Source organism: Austrofundulus limnaeus, unplaced genomic scaffold, assembly GCF_001266775.1.
Source record: "Austrofundulus limnaeus strain Quisiro unplaced genomic scaffold, Austrofundulus_limnaeus-1.0 Scaffold118, whole genome shotgun sequence".
NCBI classification, from domain to species: Eukaryota; Metazoa; Chordata; class Actinopteri; order Cyprinodontiformes; family Rivulidae; genus Austrofundulus; species Austrofundulus limnaeus.
In genome coordinates this window covers 288,635-298,610 of record NW_013952520.1, presented here as the reverse complement: position 1 = coordinate 298,610, position 9,976 = coordinate 288,635, and the positions used below count along the sequence as shown (strand labels likewise).

At 42.6% G+C, this 9,976-nt stretch overlaps 1 protein-coding gene across 1 annotated transcript; it reads left to right on the top strand.

Moving 5' to 3' along the window:
- Positions 1-7: 7 nt before the first annotated feature.
- stc2a (stanniocalcin 2a) lies at positions 8-8,582 on the top strand. The gene is made up of 4 exons (XM_014014679.1): positions 8-250; positions 2,368-2,510; positions 4,633-4,844; positions 5,036-8,582. Exons 1-4 carry the CDS (start codon positions 112-114, stop codon positions 5,406-5,408), a joined length of 867 nt encoding a protein of 288 aa, XP_013870133.1. The 5' UTR covers positions 8-111; the 3' UTR covers positions 5,409-8,582.
- The last annotated feature ends 1,394 nt before the right edge of the window (positions 8,583-9,976 follow it).

Below are 9,976 nucleotides of genomic sequence, written 5' to 3'. Positions count from 1 at the left end.
CTCTCTCTCTCTCTCTCTCTCTCTCTCTCTCTCTCACATACACACACACACACACACACTGCCGGATCTTTGCTGGGAACCAGACTCAAAAGGCGCACAGCCGGAGACGCAATGTTGGTGAAGCTGACCGCGGCGCTGCTGGTTCTGTCAGTGCTGGAGCGGGTCGTTGGATCGGATAATTTTGATTTTCTCGAGCTGCCCGCGGAGAAGCCCGCGAGCCACAAAGGACGCCTCTCTCTGCAGAACACAGGTAAGATCCGGAGGGTCAGTGTGTGTGTGTAGAATAAAAAAAAACTGGGGAGGGAGGGAAGGGAGGTGTTCTTGTTTGCTTGCTCTCAAACACGTGTTTTGTTTTGTTTGTTTGTTTGTTTTTTTCGTTTCCTGTCAAGCCAGGGGAGGGATGAGATTTGTGAGATKATCTGAACTAAGATTCAGACGCAGGGCTCGAGGCTTTCCCACGAAAGACGATCTTTTGTAAATACTCCCAGACGGTCATTCAATATGTTAGTAAACTATTAATAGAATGGGACAAGGTAATAGGTAATTTATCTAGGTGAGCGCGCGCCAGAGAGGAGGAGAGGGAAGGGGGAAACGCGTGCGCGCCTGGTACCTGCTCAGTTACCTGAAGAAAATATTTTTTTTTCCTTTTTTCTTTGGTTCGTGTTTCTTTGCAGTCAGTGCTGGATTTTGGTTGAATAAAATATGACTGTGTTTATCTTTGGACAGTTAATGTTAGCATTGTTAATGCCTCAGAAAACACAGGTGTGCTTGCGCAAAAAAAAAAAAAAAAAAAAAACGCGCAAGAACCGCACCAGAGCGCACAGACCTCTTTTTCCGTTAAGCCTGTGTTTGAATGAGACAAACCATGCAGAATGTCCAAACATGTATCGTATTCTTCTTCCGTGCTGGAAAAAAAAATCAATCGACCAATCAATCATATCAATTCAAAAGAAATGGGGGGTGAAACTCCTGCAGGTCTCGCGGCAGCAGCAGCAGCGCAGACTCCTGGTAACACCACTGTGTAATCCAATGCGCGCTGCGGCCAGAGCTCGTACAATCCAAGCACATTCCCGCGATGCCAAAACAAGCACTGCTGACAGCGGCTCACTTTTCCTGCGCACTAAAGTTCAAATCGTCCCATACCCTCCTCCTCTGCTTCTGCACCCCCCCCCCCAAATAAAGCACGAGTCTTCTAATAATTATTGCTCAATACTCATTTTACGCACGTCCAAAAGAAACAATAATGTCCTCCAATTCTCCAAACCAGTTGTTCTGCAGCTGTCTGCATGTTAAGGGATTAAAAACAAACAGATATTTTTTCATTTTTTCATTTTTCCCCTCCCATATAATTTGTGATCTTATAGCTCTAGGACGTTGGGGTGCTGAGGGTGCTGCAGCACTCCTCCAGTTGCCAGAGGCTAAGCATGATTTGARGGAGGGGAGAAATCAAAAAAGGAAAAGAAAGTCAATTTTAATATTCTGCATAAATTCCAAATTTTTGGTGTTACTAAGTTATGGAAGTCGATACAAAATGCAAACAAAATTTTGCAGCTGCTTCAAACCCACAAAAAAAAAAAAACGTGTGGATAAATTAGCATTATAATTTGCCGTTTTATAGACAGTGTCTGTCTAAAATAAACAGCATATGTTTTATGTCCATATTTAGATAAGGAAGAAGTGCCAGTGTGCATTTCGCTGGTGGCCTATATGGTATTATGATATACCTCAAATGGGTGTTTAGGGTCCTGTCATTTCAAACATGCTTCACGGCACCCCCTRACTGAAACATGTTCTGCTTAGGGTGCAGATTTAATCCATAGTTTTTGTGTTTGTGGTTACAGTCATGTGAAAACTGCCCCCTCGGGGCTGGACATTATCATATGTTAGTTACAGAATATGGCACCCCCTTGCCCCCCCACCCTCACCCCATTCCACTCACCATTTTCAGAATGCAACTTTTTGACATCGGAGAGACTTGTTGATTGCGCTTTTGCAAAAGAAAGAATGGAAAACGGCTGTGTTTTGTGGTGGTAAAGCCTGTATCTGCAATGCACCATCTCATCTCAGAGCCAGGCAGTGCAGATGACTGTGGTGCAGAATGACACAGTGTGTATCGCCCACCACCTCTGCAGAAACCCCCCAACCTGGGGGGGGAAAAAATAGTTTTTTCTCTCTCTTTCTCTCTCCCACCCTGCAGTTCATCTGCATCCGTTTTTTTCTCTCTCTGTGTCTTTGTCTCTCGCAGAGTCGACGTGGAGCCGTGCCTTCAAGCTGTATAATATTTATACCAAACCGTCGTCTCTGCTGTGAGCAGATGATAAGGTCCCTCCTCTAACCTGCTCTTTGTTTCCCCTCTTTTTTCCTCAGCTGATATCCAGCACTGCCTGGCGAGCGCTGGGGATGTCGGCTGTGGCGTGTTTGAGTGCTTTGAGAACAACTCCTGCGAGATCCGAGGGCTGCAGGAAATCTGCCTGACGTTCCTGCACAACGCTGGCAAATTCGACTCTCAGGTACGAAGCAAGGAATCGTGTGGCGCTTCCAAACCTTCGGAAGCTGTCTGCTTCAGCTTTAACGCACTTGTCAATTCACATCTTTCCCCCCCCCCCCCCTTTTGATGGCGCTGAGCCAGCTGGCTTTGCTTTTCCATTCAAAGAAGTTGAAACCCAGCTGACTTTTGACTTTTCACCGCAGACTTCCGTTTTCAATATCCACTCAAAAAGAACTGCCGAAACAGGTGCAAGCATCTGGACAGCACCAAAGCTACCCCGAGAGTGTGACGTCCAAAAAAACAAACAAAAATGTCCCATGCTGGTCCCAAAAGGCAGGAGTCTGTCCCCAAACCATAGTGACAGCTGACTTCAGTTAAAAGAACAAACGAAACAAAGACAAAAAGACTCCACTAAACCTGACTGCTTAAACTGACACATCAGGGGGAAATGGAATAAGGTAGCATTTCTTGAAAAAAACAACAACATTTTTTCCCCCAATTGTGGTCAAATCCTGAAAATACTGTTTTGCACCGATTCCGCCATCCTAGTGTTGACAACCCTCAGCTACTACCACAACAAACATTACCTGAATGTCTGTAAAACCCACAGAGTTACAGCCATCGTTTTTTGTCATCTTGCAGCGATTAATCCTGTTTTGAATCAGGTGAACTCCAAAAGTTGACAAGTTGTAGGTGTGCACCTAGTGTTTGCAACTGGGTCGTTTTACTTATATCRGTTCAATGACTTGCGAGATATTTTGCTAACAAACAGAAAAGGCTGTTCCCAATAGTTATTGCTAATTTTTAAAATAGATATCTTGTGCAATCCGTAGCACTTAAAGGATATCTCGAGGGTGATCTTTAGATGCCAACACACCAAGTTCTTGCTAAAATGTGTAAAAGTGGCTCCAGTTTGGGTTGATTAGCTGTTGAAGCCACCTTGAATCAAGTTTACTCTGAGTAGTTCATTYAAATCTATCTACTAGTTCATGAGATATTTTGTTAACAGACAAATGAACACACACAGAAGCAATTTATACATTAATAAAAATGGCAGCTTCTGTGATCTAATTACAGTAATGCTTTCTTTTTATATTATTGTTTTTTTTTAAGAAAATAAATAAAGATATTCCCAAATTTATAGCACAAAAGTGTGGGTGCCAGCAGGCCCAGCTGCAGCTCTGTAAAACCACCACCAGGAATCCCTGAACTTTTAAACAGCYGGATGTTCAGAGGGAACCAACCAGCAGCCAACAGTCCCACACACCGGCCCACATAAACGGCCAATCAGATGAGACCCATAGAGAGACTCACAAAGATCCTCTGTGACAAAAAGATGGCCCACTCCATCAATAATTCTTTTTCAATTTTCAATAAAAAATGTATTCATTTCATTAAAAAATAACTATATACAATAAAAAACAAAGAAAATACACAAATCAAAAATCAAAATAAAATGAAAGGTAGCAGAAGAAGAATAAATCTTACAATGTCTGCCCCTTTTATCCCCAGAATATATTCAAACAAAACATAATTTACAAAACAATACTTCACATTTTACTTTTCCATGTACCTTTAACAAACTAGCTTTTTATCTGTCTCCTAAATATATACATAGAGCTGGCATTTTTAAGATCATCCTCCAGACCATTCCACAATCCTTTACCCTGGATTAGACTATACCCTGGATTAGACTGTACCCTGGATTAAAGTCTCAAGCAAGTACAAAAATATGGCTTCACAAACATAAATGAAACGTGGATCCCTTAAGGGAGCGAAAACCCACGATTTGAAGAAAGTTTTAGTGGGATCTGTTAGATCTTGGAGCATATATGAGGGATGACTCTCAGCTACTACCACAATTAATCGTAGCTCCATATCTGTAAAACTCACAGAGTTCTCACCATTTCATGTACATCCATTGATTGCTTTCTGAAAGTATCGTAAAACAACTGGTCAAGTGGTTCAGAACACTTATACAGACACAGGCAATTGCATAACTGCCTGTCTTCCGTGACAGTTGGGGTGGGGGGGGACTGTCTCAATACAGTGGGAGTATTGTGCATGATAAACGTTAAAGATTGAGGAAAAATAAAACTGGTCCAAGGACTCTTCCGTGACTTTGTCCCTGTGTGCGCATACAGGGGAAGTCCTTCATCAAGGATGCCCTGAAGTGCATGGCGCACGGTCTACGGCACAAGTTCAGCTGCATCAGCAGAAAGTGCATGTCCATAAAGGAGATGGTGTTCCAGCTCCAGAGAGAGTGCTACATCAAACACAACCTGTGCTCGGCTGCTAAGGAGAATGTGGCCGTCATGGTGGAGATGATCCATTTCCAGGATCTCTTCCCTAAAGGGTAAGTTACTGCTCATCTGTCACAGGCTTGTTCCCTCTCTTTATTCAGCTCTTCCTGGAAATGTCCAACCAGCTCTTTTTATTTATTAGCACCATTCCTTTCATTCCTCTTCAAATTTAACAGATGAATGGTGCATTTTGCTTCCAAATGCTGAATCACATGTTTGACTCTCTCTCTGTGTGTGTGCCCAGTCCTTACGTGGAGCTGGTGAACATTCTCCTCAGCTGCGGGGAGGAAGTGAAGGAGGCGCTGACCCGGAGCGTGCGGCTCCAGTGCGCGCAGAACTGGGGGGCCCTGTGCGACAGCCTGAGCCTCTGCTCCTCCCTCGTCCCGTCTCCCGCCAGCGCCGTCGTGGAGCAGCACCACCGCCACGCCTCGCCCCCCCACCCCGAGCCGGAGCACCACCCCCGCCCCCCGCGGCAGGGCGACAAGGACAAAGCCGGCAAGGCGGCGTTCGGCCTTCACCCGCGCAGCCGCGGCGGCCAGGGGCCTCGGCGCCACGGCCCAGAAACCGGAGCGGTGGCCGAGCAGGACGACCCCAAGGCCACCGACATCCGGAGGTGAAGGCTCGAGGGACCTATTGACCCCTTTCAACCCCGTCAAACATTTCAAAGCCCCCGTTGCAGATTTATACACACAGTCACACACACACGCAGACACACACACCCACACAAACTCCTCGACAGACTGAGCAGAAGGAAACAAGCCCCGACTTTTCCTGTCTTCCTCCTCCTCTCCAGTCATTCCAGCAGTCCCGTAAACTTGCAGGGTAATTGTGGTGTAGACTTTAGGCCACATTTTTTTTAATAACAAATGTTATCATGATTATTTCAGCTGTTAGGACTATTTTGGCTCTAATATAGCAAGTCATTACTTTCTCTAAGATCTGATTATATTTGTATTATTTATTTTATTCTTTATGCAATGTTAAAAATTTCAAACTGTACATAGAAATATACTTATCTATATTTATATGATCATGTATAAATATAGTTACAATATGCAATACTGATATGCTATTGACGACAAAGTAAATGGTGTGCTATCTGTTGTTCTCTTCACAGTGTTGCACCGTCACACACCGGTCTGTAGATATGTAATATACACCATTAGCTGTTTCAAAGTGTGAATGTGCGTTATAGCTATAGATACTTGATGATTAAATACAAGTTTTTGTCCAGTTCTGGCACATATGAGGTTTTAGCGCGTGACAAACTTGTGCATTCTTAAGGAGGACGTCCACCCTAAAAGAGGATGCAAATGTAAAACCAAGACAAAATGCAGGTCTTTTACGAATAAAAGCGATGATAAATCTTCTGTGAGCGCTTAAAACTGGTGATGATGATGTTCGGCATTGCTTTTTGATTGGCAACAAAAAATGGACTAAGAAACCAGACCTTTTAGTTCAAAGTATTATCGATTTTGAAACTCTAGAGCACAAAGATTCTCTTTTAGTCAACATTGACATCAGCCAAAAGAGGATGATCAGCTTCAAATGTTAAATCATTAAGGTGCCTAATCTCGGTAATGTCCACAGTGACCGCTTCTCTGTGACCTATTTGTTTATCGTTAAGCTATTTTTATTTTTCCTGATGAGCCACAAGAGTCTTCGATTTTTGCACTTTGGATGATTGTCAGTTTGTGTTGAACTGCCTTTAGCTGGAGACAGAGATACAAATAAAGCAGATAGTCTGGTCATTTTTGAAGAGACATTCAGTCAAATACTGCAGTTATTGATCGTTAGTACCTTATCTGTGTGAAGAAGGGAGCAGGAGTCTTTGTCCAGGCTAGGCTAAAAGCAAGGCTAATGGCTAATGACTCAACAGGAGGCTAACCAAATGTAGTCCTGTTTTTCCCCTGCATTTTTGAGGCCTTTAAAACAACTTTTTCATAAAATGGACATATTGGAGTAACATAATGCTATGTAACTCAAAATCATACAGTTTGGTGCTGCTTTTGCAACAAAACAATGCCCATACGTCACTACACAGATCTATAGATTATAGTATATGCCATTTATAATATACTGCATGTAGATGCCAATTAATATTAGATAATGTGGGAGTTTTTTTAAACAGTTAGTTATACATAACTCTAAGAAATCATTAAAATGAATCAATCAAAAGTGGCCCTTCATTTGGCTAGCCTAACCTGGACGATAACTTTGGCTCTTATAGCCATACCCTTGGGCGGGGCCACAGGGGCATTGGCCCCTGCTGCAATTTGATTGCCCCCCTTGAAGTGCCCCTGTCCTGTCACTCATCTGTCCTTTGCCCACGAGTGATGATGCTGGGCGCAGTTCCGTGTCTAAACACTAGAGGCGCTAATGAGCCAAATAGAAAACTCCAGCATGAATCAAGCAGACAGAAGCATTTTTCTTTTCTTAAAATTTGAAAAATCATGTAGAAAAAGTATTTTAACTCACAAATGTTGGCTGGATTATCTCAGATGTTGTGTGTTTGAGAGTATTTCATCTATGTATTGTAAAATGCATGTACAATTGGTAAGGAGAATTTACAGTGCAAGCTGATTTAAAATTTCATAACAAGTGTTTAAATGTGTGACTGTTTAAATGTATACACCTTACCAAAATCAGCGATTTGTGTGCAAGGATGCTGAACAAATACTTGGCCCCTCTACGAATATTGTGGCCCCTTGATGGCCCCTTACTCAGAAAAATCCTGGACCCGCCACTGTTTGTGACTGATGTCACGGCTGAACAGATGCAAACTGCTGATGACTTTTTTTGACTGAACAACACTCCAAAAATGAGCAGAATGTTCCTTTAAGAGAAGAGCTGCCCTTTAATTAGAGGCTATGTTTCATTTGGGCAACCTGGTTTCCTTATCAGTGACAGGTCTTGCATCGCCACATGGCTCCTTTAGGGCCAGGTTGAGCCTCACCCCCCCTCACTAACCCCTTCTGTACTTGAGCCATGCTGTCCTGCRCTGGCATCCCAGAGGGCAGGAAACAGGCTTGAAAGAAACCTTCCAGATCTCTGGCTGTCTCTAAATTAGCCCTTATTCCTCTCTGGTCTTCGGGGCCAGACACGAAGGCCTGTTATTTTACCCCTTTTTAGAGCCACAGGCAGGCAGAGCAAGGACCCAGGAAATGTGTTAGGTCTGCACACAGGGGCCCTGGTGTTGTTATTTCTAAATGTTACATTTACTGAGGCCACCAGAGAATTCCTCTGGGCCGCTGCCAGGAAGCAGGCAAACACAGGGAGGCAAAGAGGAAGAAAGCAAAGAGGGAGAGGGACACGGTCTTAACTTCTCCTCTTACTCTTCTTCTCTTGACCATTTCAGGGCAGTCACATGCTTCAAGCTGAAGAAGCACAGCATGTGAGCCCATTACACTCCATGCTGAGGTGGGCTCTGTGCGAAAAGCAAATAAAACTCACATTTTGTGGCTCAGTCCTCAGTTTTTCTTTTCCTTACATGCTTAAAGTCACGTCTTTTTTATTTCATCTTCTACAAAATATTTAAGGACTATTATAAGCAAGGCTTTTCAGGCTTTTGTTGTTTTATTATTGTTTTTTTTTTCAGTTGTGGAAGTTGGGATTGCTGTGAAATCCCAACAGAAGACATAAGCTAATCCTATTGAGAATGTACTGTAAGTGTTTTAAAGTGACAATCTATTCAGTTCTGTCATTGGGTTTATGTATTTTTTTGTAATAATGTAGCTTGAGTGGCTTTATGTATGTGTTCAAAGGAAAATAAAACTAACCATGTCCCTGTATTCTGTGTTCGATGATTGTTTTTCTGCTTTGTCGAGCCCAAGAACTTATTTGCTACTTAATCACATTCTAGATAAAATTGATTAAAATTACAAGATAAACTTAATAAAGTAATAGCTCAGAAGTTTTGAAGTGGGGTTCTGTGACAAAGTCATGAACAATTAATATATTATTTTCCTGATCAAACTGACAAGCTAATGGCTAGTCTGAGCAAAAACAGAGTGGAATGCTACCTCTTAAAATAATTTTAGTAAAGAAAAAATATAGGAGCACCTTTTTGTAATCCTCAACACAACCGTCAGTTTTGCATCCCACCATTATTTATGTCGAATTCAGCGTCTGTGGCCATTTGCAAGTATAAACAGTAGCAGCACATCTAACAGAATATCAATATTTCCATTGGAACACATATCAACCACTACCAAAAGTAAATGGGCAATAATATTTTAGCTTTTTACGTGTACATGTGTTCGTTAGCAAAATATTTTGTGAAACTTTGTACCGATTTTCAAAAAACTCTCAGCAAGTAACCAAAGAATAACCAGCCACAGCTAGTCCAATTCTGGGGTCAACTCAATTCAAGATGGCCACCACAGCAAATCTTAGCAAACCCAAACATTGCTATAACTCAGTCAAGTTTACAATTACTGATAAGGTCAGATGTGATCTTAGCTGAGTCATCCTCAACACGAACTTTGAGCGCTGATTTCACACGATTTCACCAAATGAAATCACATCAAGTAATTTAGGTTTGTTCCAAACTGCAGCTCTGTCTCTTTCTCAAAATAAATTAATTATCTTTTAAAACTCTGACATGAAGAGTGGAAGGCAATATGCATTCCTTTAAAGAATGCTACGCCTTTAAATTGTGTAATGCTAAACTGACTGCAGCAGAAAGGGTTATAGAGCAGGGTTTGTATAAACTGTTGAGAAATCTCTAACGATGGAGCCCTTTTTGTTCTTGAGCCCTCTTGGACTAGAATTTAGCTGGCTGATACATTCAGAACTACATTTTATTTCTCCAAATATTTATCTGAAACAGGTAAAACATTAATTGTTCATATGTTTTCCACAGACCCCCTGCCACCGAAGCTCTGAGCTGTCCCTTCAGAAGGTGAAACCTTGCTCCAGGCCTGAGCAGCGTGGCAGAGAAGGCCCCGGTGTCTCAGGTGTTCACGCGAGTTAACAGACACCGCATTCTCAGTTGACTCGCTGCCTCCTCTCCTGACAGTGAAATACAGGCTGTGTTTAAAGCTTCAAGGACTGGAAATATCCTCTCATTTGGGAGGCCTAAACATTTACGTCAGCTGCTCTGGATTGTGTGCAATGCAGGAGGTGGGTTTTGGGTGTCAGTTTTTATGAGTTGTCCCAACAGTGTACATTGCCTCACCAAACA